Source organism: Diplotaxodon limnothrissa, linkage group LG4, assembly GCF_057381915.1.
Source record: "Diplotaxodon limnothrissa isolate DT_005_m linkage group LG4, D_limnothrissa_male_GT1.1, whole genome shotgun sequence".
Lineage (NCBI taxonomy): Eukaryota > Metazoa > Chordata > Actinopteri > Cichliformes > Cichlidae > Diplotaxodon > Diplotaxodon limnothrissa.
Window position 1 is genome coordinate 30023201 of NC_140599.1, and position 20497 is coordinate 30043697.

A 20497-nucleotide genomic window follows, 5' to 3' on the forward strand; every position below is an offset into this window, starting at 1 on the left:
CAGACTGTTTATTTTCCATAGTGGCTTACAGCTGACTGTAACAGATGACTGACAGTACTAATGAAAAGATGCACAAAAGCCCTTTGTATTATTCGTGCGCATTTCACCACATTGACAGACCTTTTTATCGTTTTATTTCGTTTATTAAACACACACTTGTGTGTGTCAGATTTTTGCTTGTATTAAAAGCCTCAACTTCAATTAACTAAGATGCATAACTAAGATCAAAGTGTGGTTTTAGGGTTTAAAGTGCAGTTCCACGTCGACACACTGGGTGGCGCGCTTTGAGCTTTAATTTAAATCTTCATTGATGCCATTGTAAAGTGCTGTAGGCGGTGCCTAAGAATAAGACGGACCCAGTGTGTATCCAATCAGATGCGAATATTGGGGAGCTGAGGTCTGCGATTGACCAATCGCTTTTTGAGAAACGTGTGAAGACCTCGGTTTGATTCACCCTCCTGTGTTACCGTAGACGCTTCGCTAGAAACGGCCCTCTTTTAAAGTTCCTGGGGGAAGAGTGGGGCGACCCGGACAAACCGAGGGGAAAAGGGCCAAGATCGAACTCAGGGGATAAATATTTACACAGATTTCAACACGGGAGGATTAATATTAAACCGGACACAAGGTTTGACGTGTTATCTATTTTCAGGTTTGATTATTTAGCTAACGTTTGCTCACTAGCCAAGGTTCAGTTTTGCTGCTGCTAGTTTATGATACTTAGCTAATAGCTACCTAGCTAGCAGAAGCTCGGTTAAGCTCATTGACTGTTTTTTGACATTGGTCGACTAGCAAGTGTGACTCATTCAGTGAATTACGACATTATAATTTGAGTAACTCTCAGCGTCCATTCCCCATCTTTCCCTCACAGAAATCTAAGGTGAGACACAGAAAACCATCGTCTTGAGCCCGAGAACGTCAGAAAATAAAGAAAATGGCGGAGCCGGACAAATTAAACATCGACTCTATAATTCAGCGTCTCTTGGAAGGTAAGGAGGATCAAATCCGCGTCACAGCCAAGTGTTTGTTATATTAGGGCATGTCTTGGTGGCAGTGAATTGTGTACATCATGTAGGTCAGCTGCAGTTAAAAGCGGACACAGTGCGTTGTAGTAGCCTACTTAAGATCGCTCTACTCTCAGGCTCGGTGGCTGGTTTTGGATCAGCGGTTGAAACCAAAACAACAGTGCTCTTTATAGATTGTTTAGCAAACCGTAAAGATTGGGGGTGCTGGTTTTTTGTTTTTTTTATATATTTTTTAAATTTAGATGATTTGCTGTCGTGCTGTCTACAAAAGAAGGGAAACGCGTGACGTTATAGAGTGCTGTAGAATTGGAAAAGATGAGCATTACTCGCCTATTTATGCAAATTACGCATTCTGATGCGCTATTTGCGTAGGGATATTGTGCTTTTACCTGTGTTTTTTTTTTTGTTTTGTTTTTTTGTTTTGTTTTTTTCTTCTTCTGAGTTTATGTAGGGGAAATGATCAGACTCGGTAGCCGTAGTGGACTATTTCCATTTTACGTGTTAATTCTCTTTGAGTAAGAGTAGTTTTATTGCTAATATATATATGCTTTAGTGATATATATCTATATCACTAAAGCACTTCTGGATGGATGCAAACTGCATTTCGTTGCCCTGTACCTGTGCATGTTGCCCTGTACCTGTGCATGTGCAATGACAATAAAGTTTAATTCTATTCTATTCTATTCTATTCTTTTGCAGTCAGCCCCTTCCCCACTAGAGTTGTTGAGTTATTCAGAACGAAATGCAGATTTTGGTTAGTTGGTTTCAGTTAGTTTCCAGATGGGGTTTTCTCATTGTTCACGTTTTGTTTCAAAAATGTTTGGTTTTAGTGTCTTTTAGCTTATTTTTTTATTTTATTTTTTTTTATATTTATTTTACTGTGGAGGTTATTTGTCAGGGATATTTTCAGAAGTTCAGAATGGATGTCAAAATTAAAAGGTATCTGGCTCACACTACGTGAACCAAAGGTTGTGATAACCAATTTGATCAAATTGTCAACGACTAAAAAATGAGGATATACCTTGTTTTTATTTCAGTTTGCTTAAATGTTTCTTTACAACTGGTTTTACTTTTGATTTTAGTTCTAGTTGATTATAATAACCTTGCTTCTCGCTGGCTTGGCTGGACTGTCTGAATTTTTGTTTTTTTGCAACTGCATTTTTGGAGTTCGTTTGTAGTCTGCTTCCCTGAGAGACTTGTTAATGAGCTGTACAAACAAAAATGCTCTGATTGGGACGTACTCCATGTACTCCATGTAATGGTTATTTAAACAGGTTAGGATGCCTCTGTACAAAAGACATGCACTTTAGGAGCAGACAGGTGCATACTACAAAGACTAGATGTTCTCAGGTCACGAAAGGTATGTGCAAGACAATCTGCAGATACACAAATATGAAGAATGTGCCTTTTTTTTTGTTGGCCAAGTATTTAAACTTTTGCCTTAGATCACATGTGAGGAAAAGGGCAACCAATAACTTGAATCAAGTTACAGCAACGACAACATATTTTCAAGGTAACATGAAGACCTGTGTCTCTTGTTTTTTGTTTTATAATCTAAAAGTGGTGTTGAAACAGAGTTTCAGCTGCCCTCAAATGGCATCAATAAGTCTGTCCTCCATTTCAGTGTAAAGTGAATTTCCACAGGTGTTTATAATTTCCTGGAATCAGGATTTGCCTTGTTTTATATTCATTTACATGGTCTTCGTATGTAATTATGCAGTGGTAAAACAGATTTGCATTTGGTATAAACATACCATGAAAGATGCATTTAATGTTAGTCTGCAGTGGCAATAACTAGGCCTAATTTAGAAGTGCAGTTTTTTTTAGAAGCCTTGTAAAATATATTAGGGATGTTATGATACTTAGAAAAATTATAAATATAATTTATATAAAAATACAGATTATAAATGCCTGGAAAACTGTAATACTCAATAAAATGCTTAATACTGTTTTTGATACCATGAAGTTCGAACCATACAGACAGCCAAAACAAACAGACAGTGAGATAACTGTAGGGTGAGCGTGTATGGCAAATATTTCAAGATTGGGAATTTAAAAAAACAAAACAACAAAACCTATAATTTAGGTTGTCTGAGGTATCGCTGTACGTCCGAGGACTTGACAGCATATTTCTGTTGCTGAACAAATATAGCGGGTAAGGTCGGCTGACAGTTTCTTTTCTCTGTTTCAGTCTGCAAATTTAAGAGAACACAACATATTCAGACACACACAGTAATATCATCCTGTTAAATTAACATTGTTTATGTTATATGGGCTGGACTGATAACTTTTGCTGACTGGTTTCACATTAACATTATAATTTTGTTATTAGCTACACTAGCTAGCCACCACCTTAATGATAACCTAACATGATGCTATTGTGGCTATTTAGCACAGATTTTATGTTTGATACCCTTCCTGATGCAACTCTCCCATTTATTTAGGCTTGGTAATGGCACTTGGAGTACACTAGCTTGTGGACCCCTCGATTCTGGTTTTGTGTCCATTGAATACTGGCTAATATTAATGTATGCACTAGCCAGATTAACATTAATGACTGTCTGATAATGGAAACAAAACTGACCTCTTGAAATTTTTCAATGTTTTTAAACATCAAGTACTGTTCAGCTGCTAGTGAGGGGAGGGGCTGTGTGTGCCCCTCTTCACCCTGCTGCCTTCTGGCAGGAGATAACGGAGCATTCGGGTCCTCACTGCCAGACTGCAAAACAGTTTCTTACCCCACGACTCCCGAACACTCAGTGACTGGACTGGCACACACACACACACACACACACACACACACGTCACTACCTCATGGACTAATCTGCACAATCACACGCACACTATTGTACATCAAGTTACTTTTTTCACAATGCTCAGTCTTTTGCACAACTTACTGTCATTGTTGCACTTCTGCGTGTTAGACTGTCTGTTTTGTGGTTGGGTTTTTTGTGCAATTTTTGCACACTTGCACTTTATGTAGTCCTTTGTTGATTGTCTGTTATATGTAGCAGCATGGTCTTGGAGAAATGTCTTGCTTCACTGTGTAGTGTTCCACTGCAAATGGTTGAAATGACATTGAAGCCACTTGACTTGAACTGGAGGAGCTAAAGATGGCACTGTGGTATCAATGCTCCTGCAAATGAGTATGTAATCCAAAAGTAATTTTTAGTGTTGATTAGCATCTGACAGTCTCTTAAAAAAACAACAAACAACCATACACAAGACAGTGCCGCAGTGAGATACCATCACTGCTGATAAACAGTGCTCTGTGATAGACTCAAGGGCATCAGTGTAAACAGTATCACCATAATCAAACAGGGGCAAAGTTTTGGATAGTACAGTGAAAGTGAAACAACAGCTCCATAAAGAAAAATGTGTTTATAATTAAAAAAAAAAAGTTTTGTCTTCCATTTGGGTTTTAAAAGTGAGTGTAGCATCCTGCCAGAGTCCTAAGTGTTTAACAATATTGTAACAAACTGTTTCAGTGTTATTACCATAAAAGGTCAGTACTGTTTGGGACTCCTTGCTGCATTTGCTCCACTGCTGCTTTTAAGCACAGTACAAACTGCTTACGTCACTTCTTTGTTTCTCAAAACAAGAATTGCATTAGTATTAAAATTTATTGAAGCTATGTTCTTACTGTAAAATATGTAGTTGTTGTAAACAAATGTATTGCAATTGCATCACAAAAATCCCGAGACATTCCTGAAGCAGATATGAAGTAAGCAATATTCTGTGTTTGCTCTACATGCTAACTGTCCTGGAAATGCTTGCTTTAAATCTAACTGCTCACTGACAAATTTGTCGTGGCTTTAAGTGTGTGCGAAATAAACAGGACTGTTTTATCTTCACATCTGCGCTGTGGTTGTGTAATAGGAGCCCAGAGGACATCAAACAGAAGAATAAATGTACTCAGACACAGCGGTACAGTTCAAACTGCGGTTAGAAGAAACTAGGTTGTGACCTCCTGTAGTTGTCCTTGCATGTCAGTGCACTGGGCACAGCAATTATGAATTTTCCCATGTGAAACTGCTAAAATGGAAAAATCTTTTTGTTATTTTGTCACTGGAGCAACATTAGAAGTGTTGTTTAGATTTTCATTTGTGTAGTAAAGGCTACTTCATATATGTATATAAAAATAGGCTTTGCTGCTTTTATTTTAAGGCCCAAATGTGTTTTGTGGCTCCATGCACATAGAAAAGTTATTGACCTCTGATATAACCTGGCATGACAAATCACAAAATTACTTCAGGGTGCTTTATGGATGAGGTAAATCTCTCCCACACAGTGTGATTCATTGAAATTATGCCTTTAGGGGCCACCTGATAGCCGAGTGGTTGGAGGCCTTACCACAGGGGTATAAATGACGTCAGTAGTCAGTCTCCAGTTTGATTCCCAGCAGGTCGAACCTTCATTCTCCACCACTGCCTTCTGTCTCTCTCTACCACTGCAGCTTTCCAAAAGATGCAAAAAAAAAAAGTTCTTTTGACCAGTAAATTGAGAAATAACATTTGGGATAGAGTTTTATCCCAGGATCACTGCTGTTAATAAATTTGACCTTAGCCCTCAGTTTGTTTACCTTCTTTAAATATAGGCCCTGCATGATCAGCCTAAGCTGAGCTGGTGGAGGTGATTGGGATTATGTACAAATATGCATGTGCAGTCAAAGTACCTCCCAGAGAGAGTGTGCTTTTGTGGGCCATGCTGGCTGCTGCTGCTGCTGCTGCTGGAGTGTTTTGTACATAGATTGTTGTACTTGGGCTGTGATAAGACTGTCTGCCAAACAGAGGAGAAGGCAAACACGCCTGATAATGGCTGTATTTATATCCACTTATGTAACTACCGTGACCTTTTTTATCCACATTGGTGAGGATAACCACTCGTAAGCTGATATTTGTATTCTCAGCGTTCTGAGGCGGCAGACTCCCACTGCAGGCACTACATCAAAAGGTTGAGAAATTATCCTCATGCTAGTTCAGTCTCCCATGTGGACAAGGAGGTATCCCTGCTCCATGCTGGCTATGTTTCAAGACCAAACCAATTAAATGTGTTTGGGTAGCAAGTAGTTTCAATTGGATTACTTGCGTAGGTCTAGAGCTAACTGAACTCTTAGCTTGTGCTTCTAGTAGCATGCGTAGCAAGTGTGGCATCACGTAAGCTAGGCCAGAACAGCCGGCATTGAGTGAGGCAGCGCTGGGGCGATTCAACTGTTGATTCCAGCACCCCTGACATCCCCTCAGCTTTCTGCTGTGCTCCATCTCTTTGTTTTCCGCTGCCTGACCAGTGTACTGGAAAGCCTTTTGTCTGCACCCCCTCATGATAAGCTTACTGTTGCCCACTGGCTTGTGTGGCTAACTTTGGAGTAAGCTCTGTCAGTGCTTAGCCTTCTGTAATCCAGGTTTAAAGTGGGAAGCAGCACTGCAGTATTTATATCTACTTTCACTGTTTTTAGTTGTCACTTCAGGACACTGCCATTATTCTCTGTCAGTCTGCTGATTTCTACTCTCTCCATCCCTTTTAAAAGTGTTCCGCAGCCACTGTTAAAACCTGGATTATTTTGATGTGAGATGGCCTTTAATTATGTCTCATGCTGTGTTTAGCAACACACAAGTAGTGGCATATCTTTGGAGGCTTATTCAAAGCCCATAAAGGATTTTTGAATTCTTTAAGTGTAGTTAATGTGGTACTGTAGTATGTTTATTTATGTTGGTCATTGTGTGGTGGTGTCTGCATCGCTTTTGGATCACAACTTACTGTTGGACTTGATAAACAATTAACAACAGCTACTTTTATTGAAAAGCAAAAAGTAGAGAAGTTTTCAAACAGGACTGCGTCTACACATTTCCTGTGTTATCAAAACAAGAAAAAGAACACTTACACTGGCAGAATACAAGCCATGTTATTAGCATGATGAGTAAGCGAGAGCTGTAGTAATAATCAGCTGTATTAATAAATATTTGCCTTCCTCTGCTTTAAATATGACCGTGATAATAAGGGCATAACATGGCTGCTTGCTCTGATCTTCATCTTCTGTGTGTTGCTTCGTGGATAACAGGATTATTTTTAAAGGTTATGAATGAGCCTGCAAAAAGTGTTTGACAACTTTACTGTTACAGCTCAGCTGCTTCAGATTCACTAGTCAGTACTTCTTAAATGTTTGGTCTTACTAATGGCAGAGAAATGCACTTTAACCACAAGGGTATGTTCCAAGTTTAATGAAACAACATTTTTAATACGGAGATCAAATCATTAGCACTGCTCTGGTGTCATTAGAATGGCATTTCATTTAAATGTGGCTTTGTGAAGTTAAATTGACTGACATGGGGCATGTTTGAAGTGGGTTTTTGACGAATTGCTTAATGGTTAGGACATGAAATTGGGGTTTTTCCTGGCACGAAATGGCCATTTGGGGTGATGTAATCATACACAAATGCGCAACTGATCTTTGTTACCTTACTCAACAGAAGGTCATGTTGTTTGTGGTCATTCTGCTGATTTACCTTTCGTGGAAGGTCTTGTTTTGATGATCTTTTTTTTCTTTTTCTTTTTGTGTTCACTACAAAAAGCTCGTGAACATAGGGTGAGGGTAGGGATGCAGATTGACCGGTAAATTGAGAACTTCACTTTTATGCTCACCTCTCTTTTTTACCATGTGGACTGGTAGCATCTGCATCGCTGCAGCTGCAGCACCATTTGTTCTGTCAATCTCCCGCTCCCTTCACCCCCTCACTAGTGAACAAGATCAGAGATACTTGAGCTAAAACCTTTGATTGTATCTACATGCCATATTGAAATTCAAACTTCTTAAAAATAAACCAGCCTACAGCTTTTTTTTTTTTTTTTTTTGTAATTGACAGATACAGTGAAGAAATGACAGGAAAGCAGAGGGAGAGAGAGACGGGGGAAGACATGCGGCAAGGGGCCGCGGCCCGCGGGTCAAACCTGGGCTGGCTGCTCTCAGCCGTACGGCACATGATCGCCTGCTCAATGCACCGAGCTAAACTGGCGCCCGGGTATCAGACTAAGTTAACAGTTTATCCGCATATTTTGATACAACTTCTGGAGGCTTGCTGCAGATTCTTCACGGTGTAAAACAAATGGCGGTGGATGGAGCAGATATAAAGTTTACTCTTCTTCACGTTGGAGTTTGTTGATCGGGTGGTTTGATGAAGGACTCCTGCTAGCTTTTTTTCCCGGCAAAGGTTTTAAAGGTGATCACAGGAACAGCGCTCCTGTTTTGGACACTAGATACACGTTTTTGGGTTGTTGTTTTTTTTCTTCTCAGCCTGAGCTCACTGTCTCGGTAATGGCTCCGCCTCTTTGCTCTTCACTGTGTGTAAACAGACTCTGGCGCAGTGTTAAAACTCTGATAACATAACACAAAAGTGATGACGTTGCCAATGTTTTTTTGTTTTGTTTGGGGTTTTGTGTGTGTGTGAGTTTTTTTTTATTTTTTTTATATAAATACTAGGGACTGTTTGACTCTGTATTCAATCGTTGCCCTTAAAGACGTTTGTATTGCAGGTCTGGGTGTAATGCTCACATTTACATCATTTGACACGTCAGCACACTACAGAGCCATGTGTTAATCGAAGCAAAGAATTTGTATCAGGAATTTTTTTATAATCGAATTATTCGAAATACTCGATGAATCGTTGCAGCGCTACAAGGAACAGTTTAAATATAATTACACAGTTTTGGCTGAGCTTGTTTTGAGGTTCATCAGCAGCAGGTATAGCCATCTCAAATGTTTAATATTGTCAGAGAAATCCAGTGTGAAAAGGGCTGCCCTGCATTGGTTCGCTCTTTTTGGTATGTAAAAGGGAAGTGTTTATCTCTGAGCCGTTGTACACCTGACAGCCATTAAATCAGTACCATTAGAGAGAGCTCTGTTTACCTGCAGCTTGAATATAATTGTCACTCAGACTGTTGGAGGTAGTTGTTTCCATAAAGTATATTACTCTGTTCATTAGCCTGTGTAGAAATGTACTGGGTGGGAATGAGACTCCTCATTAGAAGGCTTATACAGTTTGTGTCAGGAGCTGCTTTGGCATCAAGCAGCACATGTACGAGCGGGGGTGTGATTGATTCTGTCGCCGATACAAACAAACCTGATTCCAAACTCCATCGCAAGCAGTCTTGTGTAAGTGTGCAGTGGACTGAATTGCAGATTAACATGGCATCACATCCACACCCTGCAGCTGGTGTGTCAGTGGACAAATATTTTGGTCTCATTTCACACTGCCTGTGAGACTCCCAGATACTTTTTCCCCTCTTCCTGTGGCTGTCATTTACATCACACTCCTACCTTTTCTAGCATTAAAGCTGTGTCGGCGACTGTTTTATGTGATGTGGCTCCGACAGTTTGTCAGGAAAATTAGTTGGACTTGTTCAAGTCTTTATCATGACTGTGTGGTAAGTGTGAAAACACATGGCTGAACACACACTAGACAAACCTGCTGAATTCTTAACATCCCATCAGCAAAGGCTCTCTGTGACAGGAACTGAGTTTTTTGTTTTAAAAAATTTTTATTTTAAAAAAGACGCTAACCAGGATGGTCAATTAATACAAAATTTTTGGTCATAATTACTCAAGCTTTTTGTTTATCACATGGGCAAAAATAACAGGAAAACTGTTAGCACAGATTCTTTGTCTTAATTATATGCTTACTAATTGTTCCTGAACATTTTCATATCCCATGGACTTGTTTTGAGCCCGTTTACATATAATCAGGATTCCTGCTAGTCATTAAAGTCTTACCTGGAAGATAAAAGTTAAAAATTAGGTTTTCAAAAGCCTTTTTTTTTTTTTTTTTTCCCCTCACAAGATTGCTGTAAGTATTAAATTTGCAGATGCTCAACAATTTGATCCATTTGTTATCATGCATATCTATCATCTCTTACTATCTAGAACAACATGCTAACCTAATGGCATAATTACAGATGTCTTTTACTGGCTTGTTACCAGTTTGACACCACAGGCTGAGTGTAGATGTTGTCGCTACCGCTTTAATTGTGGCTCACTTTGTTGGCCATAAAAGTTACTCCCTATGCCTTAATTCAGCTTTAAGGGTACCTTTATAAAACAAATCCGGTTACCCGTACGGATCAGGAAGCCAAGTGTGCAGTGTTTGACATAACTGACCATGACCTGATAGGCTGAGGACAGTTTAAACAAAGTTGGTGGGGCAAGTTAAGTCACCTGCTGGCCTGTTCGGACCACTGACAGTTTTCACCGACCACTACTACGGTACTTATGAGTTGGTCTGTGAAGTAAACCGGTTTAAGCAACACTCACTAATTAATATCAATGTTTTTTTTTGTTTTGTTTTCTTCCTCTTCTTGCCCTCGGTAACATGTTGTTATGTGCTGAACAGAACATTTCATAGTGGTGTGGAAAATGCAGCAGGAAGGTGACTGCTGCAGGACCCCACAGTGCAAGCATTTCACACATTTTCTGCTAAGAACAGATTAGGGTTTAATAAAAAGTGCAAAATTAAGCACAATTATTACAATTTTTTTTTTCTCCACACAACAAGGTTGAAGTTGAAAAAAGCATCAGAGATGTCATAGTTTCTGGTTAAGCTAGCTAATCCGCTTTGATACAGTAAGCAGCAAAGACAGTGGTGCCACTTAGACGTTGAACACTGGTGGAGTGAAAGAAAATGTTTTCTTGGAAACATTTGTGGGGAAAGAAGCAAGAGCACTTTATCATTATGCCTGTTTAGTGAGATTAAAGGTGAAGAAAAGCTGTCTTGTGGGCTCCTCCCATCCACTGGAGGTTTGCTTTATGTTATGACAAAGCTAAAGAATTAAGAACAAGTTTTAAAAGGTGTGTGCAGATGAGCAGCTTGTTTCATTTTCCACCATGGTTAATTTTGGCACATTTTTCAGTTTAACTTTGCTTCATGTTGCAGCCTGTAGCAATGTGTCTACTCATATATTAAAAACGTAAAACACACTGATGTGGAAGGTCATCACAGGCCAGGCTTGTCATGCATGCACTGGTGGAAGCTCTGAGCAGTAATTGTTAAAGCCACAAACCATAGTCACGTCTTCAAATTCCTTGTTTTGTCTTAAAATTAGTCCAAAGTTCACTGCAGTCATTTGTTTATAAAGAAAACCATGTAGCACAGTTTCAGGGATTAACACATGGCTGGTTAGTTTAGTCGTTCTTTTAAACCTGGAATATAATTTGTTGTTTTGTTTAATACTTTTTGTTAAGATGCATCTGATTTAATTTGGTGTGTGTGTGTGTGTGTGTGTGTTAGTGTTAGTGTTAGTGTTAACCTGGTAGAGGGCCCTTGATTATGTTTATGATACAGCCTGTGTCATTATGATACAGTAGCGTGCCAATCGTTGCTTCTTCACTGTGCATATTTACAGTCCTAATGAAGTGTTTGCTATCTCTTTGCTGCAGCCACATTAGCGAGAAGGGGAAGTGGGTTTCACGTCCTCTAGCTTTGGTTTGAACTGCAGCCTAAGCAGAAACACATGCTTTTCGAGGTTGTGCATATCTAGCAATTTTCCACTGATCAGGTTTTCTCAGACGCTGCCTCTCGTTGCATACTTCAAAAGCTCATGTTGTGGTGTTATGTTTTGGTAAGCATTTAAAAGTGTGTCTTGTGTTAGTACCGTGTTATTTCCAAAATCTGTAGTGTATTATTACCTCCAAATGATGTGTCTACCTGCTAAAGTGTCTGTTGGACTGGTCTGCTAACAGAATTTGTCAGCAGTTGGTTGGTGGGAGGTGTTAATTTTCCAATCTGGTGGTCTGGTTCAAAATCTGAGGATCACGTTTTGATTGTTTTACGTCAGTCTTCATTCAGTCTTATTTACAGATCTCTTCTCTTTGCGGTGTTGCTGAATCTCTTAAATTTCTCATCCCTGTGTGTTTGTTTTTTTTTTGTTTTTTTTGTTTTTTTTAACCCCCTCTTTAGTCAAAGGATCTCGGCCAGGGAAGAACGTCCAGCTGACCGAGAATGAGATCCGTGGCCTCTGCCTCAAATCTCGTGAAATCTTCCTGAGCCAGCCGATCCTGCTTGAACTGGAGGCTCCCCTGAAAATCTGTGGTGAGTTTTAATTAACCAAAGGGGTTGGTGAGTTTCACAGGACAAAGAGATGATGTGGGTCTCAGAGGATGCACTTCAGGCGCACTCTGGCGCAGAAGAAGACGGTCATTATGAGAGGGTTTTCTCCTTGTTTGCTTGTCTGTAATTAACGCTTTTATCAGCTGATAAGCGTGGGCTGTTCTGGCAGAAGCAGTGAAAGCATGTTGTTTTTAAATTGCACATCTCTGCTGCCCCCTGCAGGTGATGTCCATGGTCAGTACTATGATCTGCTCCGGCTCTTTGAATATGGAGGGTTCCCCCCAGAAAGCAACTACCTGTTCCTGGGTGACTACGTCGACAGAGGAAAGCAGTCACTGGAGACCATCTGCCTGCTTCTAGCCTATAAGATTAAATACCCAGAGAACTTTTTCCTGCTGCGTGGCAACCATGAATGCGCCTCTATTAATCGAATCTATGGCTTTTATGATGAGTGTAAGTACAAAAGAGGCTTCTAAAAGGAAACCAAGGCAAATTTGCAACTTTAAATCTTGCATTAATTTTTTTTTTTTTTTTTTTTTTTTTTTTTTTTTGGGGGGGGGGGGTGGGGGTAGGTAAGCGACGGTATAACATTAAATTGTGGAAGACCTTCACAGACTGCTTCAATTGTTTACCTGTGGCTGCCATTGTAGATGAGAAAATCTTCTGCTGTCATGGAGGTGGGCCTTGTTAATACGTGACTTTACGAAGCCTAAACCATTTGATCCAAGAAGCAAATGTTGGCACATATTTATGTATTTTTCAAAAATGTTTCCTCTCTCAGGCCTCTCTCCTGATCTCCAGTCAATGGAGCAGATCCGCAGAGTTATGCGACCCACAGACGTGCCTGACCAGGGTTTGTTGTGCGACCTGCTGTGGGCTGACCCAGACAAAGATGTGCTCGGCTGGGGTGAAAACGACCGTGGAGTCTCCTTCACATTCGGTGCAGATGTGGTGGCCAAATTTTTGCACAAACATGACATGGACCTAATATGCAGGGCGCATCAGGTAATGTTTACTAAATTCATCTTTGTATAGTACATTTCAGACTCATTGACTGAAGAAGTGTTCCCTTAATTCTTATTAATCACGATGCATTGTGTGGCTGTGTTTTAATAGGACTAATCAGAGGCATTTGTAGTGTTTTTCTTACCATATTTAAAAAAAATTTAAATGTCTTCAGAAAATGGGACGTGAACTGTAGATTATGAAGATGCATTAGCTAACTTCAAAGCTGTGACAAAAACATCTAAAACACAAACAAAAATAAGCCCCAGACCAAACAAACACTGGTGGAAATACTTATAAAGAAAACTGTGAGGGTGTTTCAATGTAGGTATGATATATTCTATTTTTTAACAATGCCTGAGTGACATAACATTAAACTATAGATCTGATTCTTGAATGGCACTAGCCTCTATTTTTTGTTTAATTTTTTTTTTTTAATATGTAACATTGATGGTTTCCTTTTGGTCTTCAGGTGGTTGAAGATGGTTACGAGTTTTTTGCAAAGAGGCAGCTCGTCACTCTGTTCTCCGCTCCCAACTACTGTGGAGAGTTTGACAACGCTGGTGCCATGATGAGTGTGGATGAGACGCTCATGTGCTCCTTCCAGGTGTGGAGAACAGAACTAATAACTTTTCGGAAAACAAATTTGTTTCGTTTAGTAGTTTCACACTAAAATGATACAATATATGGCTCGCATATGTAGTGATGGTAGAATTTTAATTGTAATTAACTATAAAATTAGAGTTCACTGTGTGTGTCTGTCGATCTAATTGATTACTTCTTTGTCCATCTCACAGATTCTGAAGCCAGCAGATAAGAAATTATATCCTTACGGTGCTGGGGGAGGAATGGGATCAGGGAGGCCGGTCACCCCTCCGCGAAATTCAGCCAAGGCCACCAAGGCCAAGAAATAACACCCACTGGGTCCACTTCCCACAACCTGCCACCCCCTGTTGGCCCAATGCTTCTTTTTTGTTGTTGTTTTATTTCTCCTCCTCTACCTCCCAAACCTTTTGTCTCCCTTGTCACCAAACGGCAACAAAGAAACCAACTGTCCAGGGTTCAATCATGTTTTTTCTCACTAAAACTATTTTTAACTGTTCGTTTGGTTGACTGGTTGAATTTTGCGTGAATGAGTGTGTTTAAAAAAAAAAAAAAAAAAGTGAATGATGCAGAGGGAGCTTCTGTGTTCTGTACGTATGTTTTCTGCCTCCTCCTGTGTCCTGCGTTTGGTTTTCCTGTCATTTTGTAGAGGTGGGCTCTGCCCATCCTTCATATAAGCTCAAACCTTGCAGAGGAGGAGTAAAAAAGGGGTGGGGGGGTGGCTTAGCTGTTTACAGTAAGGCCTGCACTGTTTGATGTTAAACACAAGCTTTTGTACATCCTGTCTCTGAGGTCCGTGTATCTCTGTGTTATGTAATGGGTCGGGAGGGGGGTGCTGGGTTTTTGGGGATCAAGTTGCACGGTCATACGGTAACGGCACATACCACACACTGGGTGCACGGGTGGATATATGTGCAGGTGAGTCCTCGAATGAAATGGATTCACAATAATATATATATTTTTTTTTTTCTTTCCTCTTCCATTTTTGAAAACCAATGATTTCAGTCATGGATGTGAAATTGTTTTTTTTTGTTTTTTTTTGTTTTTTTTTCTCTTCCTCTTTTCTCTGTAGATAAATGAAACCAATGTGGTTTTACTTTTTCTTTTTCTCGTTTTTAGTTCACTGAAGTTGAATAAAAAATAACCATTTATTTGAGGCATGCCATCATGTTGATCACTTTGCCATTGCTTTATGTTTGTCACGCATAATGGCTGCTTTTCTTTTCGTTTTTTTTTTCTCTCTGTGGTACCTTGAATTGACAGGCGGTGTTTTATAAGCGAGACTTTCAAAGCGTAGAAGCTAGGATGTGTAAGTTTGGGTTAGTTTAACACCTAGTGGAAACAAAGTGGCATTTACACATAAGTGGAAAAATCGTGAACAAATGAACAACACAAATCTGGTTGAGCCAGACGTTGCTGTTTTTATCAAATAAAATCCTAAATGTTTATTTTTTTTCTAATGATTGTTGGCTTCTGATGCAGCTAATGATTATTTTTGCAAGGCTGAGAGGACCAGGAAGGTAAATGACATCACCACGTGCAGTTAACATGTTGCACAAATAGGCGCCACTGACACTGCATCTGTATTGAACTTTGCACACGATACTTAAGATGCCTGCTGAGGAGATGAGAGATTTTTTTTCCCCCCACATTTTCACTCATTAAAAGCAACAAAAAAAAAAAAAGCAAAACATAAAAACAAATGGAGACGAGATGGTGATTCATTCACTCTAACCTTTCAAAATGCTCCAGCTGAGACCACTTCACTCTTTGTTTTCTATGATGAAACGAAGAGTGGGTTTATTTAAATGTAAAAACCCACACTGAATGGGGGTGCAAGCAAGTTTAGCTCGTGTTTTGCCAGTTTTAACACTGATATTTGAGAAGATAAATAAATCCAAGGGGAGGGGGGTTATATTAAAGATAATCATGTGCAGTGAACTCAGTGAATCCAGCGTGAGGCTGAGCAGCTAATGCTGTGTGGCAGCGAGGTAGATGATTATCTACGCTTCTTAGATCGCTTTTTGTAAAATATGTTGCCCAGATTGTGGAATTACTTTAATTGCTTGAGTGCAATCATTGCTTTGAGCACGTTCAGAATTTCTTCTCACTGAAATTTAAAAAAAGAGTCATAGACAAGAGTTGAGCATATGCTACTGGGTATTATTCAAGTGTACCACCTGCTGCCCCTCTTATGTGATCACCTTGACTTGATTCAGATTCCAGATTCATGAATTTTTAATGGGAACCATCTCTGTTACCTCCTAATGTTAAAGCTGGTCCAACCCCCACCCCCTCTGTGGCAAACAGGGTGTTCCCAGTGAAAGCGGGCCATAGTTCAGCGCAGGCTGTTGTAAACTGCTGGAGAAATCTCCCTGCAGTGTTTCAGGGTGTCTTGCTGCCCTTTTCTGAAACTTTTTTCTTTTTTTGCCCCGTTGCATCATTGGTCGGTCTGATTTCATTCATCTGTCCTTGCATTCTCATGTACACAAACAGTCACAGTCATCCCAGCCCCACTGCGATTTCTATCAAACCCACGTGGCTGTTAGAAAGCCGTGCGTGATGGCTTTTTAACAGGGGACAGACAGTGGGACTCTTAACTGCAGCGGATAGTGCAGAAAAAGGCTGGTGGGGGGAGCATCATTAGATTTCATCGTGTGCTCATGTCTGATTCACATTGAGTAATTTCAACTCAGGTAGTGAAATTTAAATATATTCAAATAAAATGATATGATTCATGTACTGAGAAAAATCCAAGCTTAGATGCCATTATTGCAGAATATGTGTACGTGTGAGTGATTTCAGTTTGTGTTCATATTTCAAAGTGGCTAAATGAAGCTCGGGCTTGGCATGCTGGTGAATGGTGCATGGTGGGTGGGTGGGGAAGCTGATATGATTTACAAAGATATCTGAAAATGTATGGAAATTTGTGATATTATAGGATAACAAAGGGTTTATACAAGGCTTGAGGCTATCTCCACAACAGTAAGTGGCTACTGTAAAACGGTCCAGTAAAGGCCACTTTCACTCCCATTTCATAGCTGTACAAACGCTTATGACTTTTTAAATTGCTTCGCTATATTTACAGTTGTTACCTCTAAGAATCGGCGCTTTCATCGCTTTTTCTCTCAGTCTTGGTTTTTATTGACAAATTTAACCCCAGATACTGCAAAGCTTCTTAGTCTAGGATTTTTTTAATCAATCAGGGATGTTTTGCACCATGCACTGTCGCTGGGTAGAAATAAAATCATTAGATTGTTACGATTAAGATAACAAGACAACGGATATAAATAGTATTTTTATTTGTATTTCATTTGTTTTCAAGTCGACCACGATTTGTCTCTGTTTAAAGGTAGAAATAAAATGGAATTTATACACTTGTGTCTGGTTTTCTTTTCATCTTCAATTGTTACTAAAAGCTTTCTGCAGGAAGACCAAAAGCAGCTTCGTTCGAGGGGAGCGAGAGCGTAATTTTTCCACGTCTTTCCTGCCTCAAGGCTGTTTTGCTTTATTTCTTTTGCGGGGGCTGCCTGTATTGTCTGTCAAACATTTGGAGGGTGAGTCAGTGGCACGGTTGGCCCATTTATCCCCCTGGATGTGCATTTACTTATTCATCTGACTTCAGCTGGCTCAGACGGCACCGAGAGATGCTTTACAAAATCAAAAGGAGTGTGACAAGTGATCGTGTTGGGCGTGAACTGGATGATTTTGAAAAAAGTGAAATGAAATCATGTTGCCAGTCTCTTCTTTCCTCTTTTATTACAGTTGGATTCACACCCCCTCTTATTTTTAGAAATCACTATAATGAGGACCAAGCCTAAGCTAAAACTGACAAATGGTGCCTTTTGGTATTTTGTTGATCACAGTGCAATCTGTGACTGCATGTAGGCTGACGGGTTTCACGTTAATGCTTTCCTTCACCACACTAACAGGACGACATCGGACACACACGTTCATATTTCAATTTCAGTGGAAATGGGTTCAGTGAAATCATGCTTATTTTAAGATTGAGTTTTTCTAACATGCAGCAGTGGTTCAAAGTTATCAAAAGTAATCATTTTAATTAACAAAAAAATGAATGTAAGTCGAGATATTGATGGTAGGTAGTTGCACAGTTTAGTTTGAATTAAATAAACAGGAAACAAAACACGTGATGTGATTGGAAGGTTGTAACGCTCTGCCTTCTAACCATAAATTGACAAAAATTCACCCATTTAAAGATTAAAAACATAGACATCAGGTAAATTTTAGAGTTTTGACTCCAAATTTTACCTCAGTGAGGTGTGTGTGTGTGTGTGTGTGTGTGTGTGTGTGTGTGTGTGTGTGCGCGCGCGCTCTGTGGGTTTCTAATCAAATGCCTGTTCAATGTTTCTTTCCACACTCATTTTATACATGCAAACTGTATATTAGGTGGCTTATTTCTCAATGCAGGCTAATGTCTCGCGAAATATGGGGCAAAGAGGATGCTTGTGTGGGACAATCTAGGACACTGAGAGGTACATTTAGATATGCAGTATACAGCGTATGTGCCCATGAATATCAAAAATAATGTATCAGAACTGAATGCATTTTTTTCTAACTCCATCACTTGATAAATGTTCATAAATGAAAGCTGTTTATTTTTAGGGTTTCTGGAACTCCTGTTTCCCTGTTAGTGCTTTTTTTTTTTTTTTAGTTATTTATCTATCTGGTTATATTCCTTTGGTTTCAGTAGGGATGTAGCTGCAGCTCTGCACATTCGCTGCATGTTCTTATTTATTTGTGGGAGTCAAGTGTGTTGACTCTTATAAACTACAGTCAATAGAAACTGCCAGAATATTTGGGTTAGAAGAACAAGAAGTCACAATTTTGTGCAGTTGCCTCTCTAATGAGGAAGTTGTCATACCAAACAGCAGCATTGTATGCTCTTGCGTGCAGATTTATTAATAATAAAATATAGAAAATAAACACAAGCTTGGACAGCGTAAACAAACAGTGGGAGCATTTATGGCCCCTGCAGTGTATTGTTTTATGTCTTGTGGCCATAAAAACACTTCCTTCCATCAGTTTGTCAGTCTAATACTACAAATTCTCATTGTTTTCCAGGGACATGCCCATTTGTGTAGCAGCGATAACAGGAAGCTGTCAGGTTTTATTTTCATTTTCCACATCTGTTCACTTGGAATGTTTTGCAGGCCCAAAAGATCCAGAGGAGAAAGATTTACTGCTACAGAAGCTTTGATTATGAATTTTTCTGCATAAAATATTTAAAATCATAAACCTCTACAAACAAGACTCAGTCATTTTAGTCACTGTAACAGCTCGCTCGTTCGAGGGCTCAATAAATCTAGCAAAAAGAGAAAAAATAACTCATAGACAAACAGAGCAGTTACTAAGGTTTCCTCAAGTGCTGAAGGGAGGTACACTTTCCTCCTCCAAGCAGCTGAGAGACACACTCTTTGATAGTTGAATGAAGTCATCCGGCCACTTTGAATACTCCAGCTGAGCCTTTGTGATGACAGAGCGATTGGTGCTTTCCACTTCTGCTCCTTGTAAAGCATGCTGCCACCGGGTTACTGAATGCTTGACACCCTTTAAAATATGCAGTAACACTACTTTGGATTGTTTTCCAGTTGAGACCTGTCCATAGAGTTTTAGGGGGTGCTTATTTATCTCTGAGAAATTTCAGCTCTCCAGAATAGTGGCTGGCAAAAATCCAAAGAGCAGTGAGGTATCTGCATTCAGTGTGTCTGAAAATAGAAGCACAGAAAGATGGATTGTGTTTCAAACAGCGGGGCTGAGATGGCTGGCACGGCTCACTTTAAAATGTTTTATGTCCGAAAAAAACAGAATCTGTGTGAAGCTACATTTTTAACTCAAATTGGTCCAATGTCTGTATTTCAGACTGCAAACGGTCTATTTAAATGAACTTTGAAAGGCAGAAGCAAGATGACTACACATTGATATCGAAGCAGTTTGCCTGGAGCAGTCATTGGCAATATGGGAGAACAGAGTGAAGACGTCAGGCTGCTTAGAGGCACCATCTTAAAACACTTTGTTAGACATGTTCTTTGGCCAACTTCATGTTCACATGTGGTCATGACTTCCGTATTTTAGTAAGCTAAAAAAGCTTGCATGGAACAATTAAGGTTGCCACATGCAATGTTTTGTTTCTATATAGTTTTAAATGGTCTAAGCTGCTTTCCAAGGTGATTTTTTTTTCATGCAAATTCACTTTTTATTAGTTTTTATATTAGTTTTAACTTATATCATGAATGCCATTTGTCTGGGGAGTTCAGAATAGTATTACTTTACACCCACGTGAACCCCTTTTCAGGCTTGCTGTGTTCAAATAACTGATATAATCCTATTTTCTTAAGTTTAGTAGTTAATTTATAGTTAACAAGTTGTGACAATATCACAACACTGTGATATTGCAGTATTGTGAAGGAAGGGAGGGTCCACAGAGAGAAAACGGATGGACATCGGAGGACAGCAGATGGCTGAAAAAGATTAAAGAAAGAGAATATCAGCTCACCGTGCTGTGCCTATGGCCTGATGTCAGAAAACGCTGTAAGTGTGTTTATACTCTGACTTTTATCCCAAGCCTTTATGTGTGTGTTGACTCAGCAGTGATAAAATTAGACCATTTGAGGATAATGCCTGATGGTCTCGTGGCTTTATATTCCATTTTATGTTAACTTGTTCCACTTTAGATGCGGATGGCACCCAAAAATTCAACAAATGTAGAAAAGTAAGTGATGCTCACAGTTTGCTGAGGGAAGACCAAGTGAT

At 39.6% G+C, this 20497-nt stretch overlaps 1 protein-coding gene across 1 annotated transcript; it reads left to right on the forward strand.

Moving 5' to 3' along the window:
* The first annotated feature begins 481 nt into the window (after positions 1–481).
* Positions 482–17069, forward strand: ppp1caa (protein phosphatase 1, catalytic subunit, alpha isozyme a). Its single transcript, XM_085351828.1, has 8 exons — positions 482–625; positions 869–986; positions 11966–12097; positions 12338–12568; positions 12688–12792; positions 12897–13120; positions 13593–13727; positions 13918–17069. Exons 2-8 carry the CDS (start codon positions 932–934, stop codon positions 14032–14034), a joined length of 999 nt encoding a protein of 332 aa, XP_085207954.1. The 5' UTR covers positions 482–625; positions 869–931; the 3' UTR covers positions 14035–17069.
* The last annotated feature ends 3428 nt before the right edge of the window (positions 17070–20497 follow it).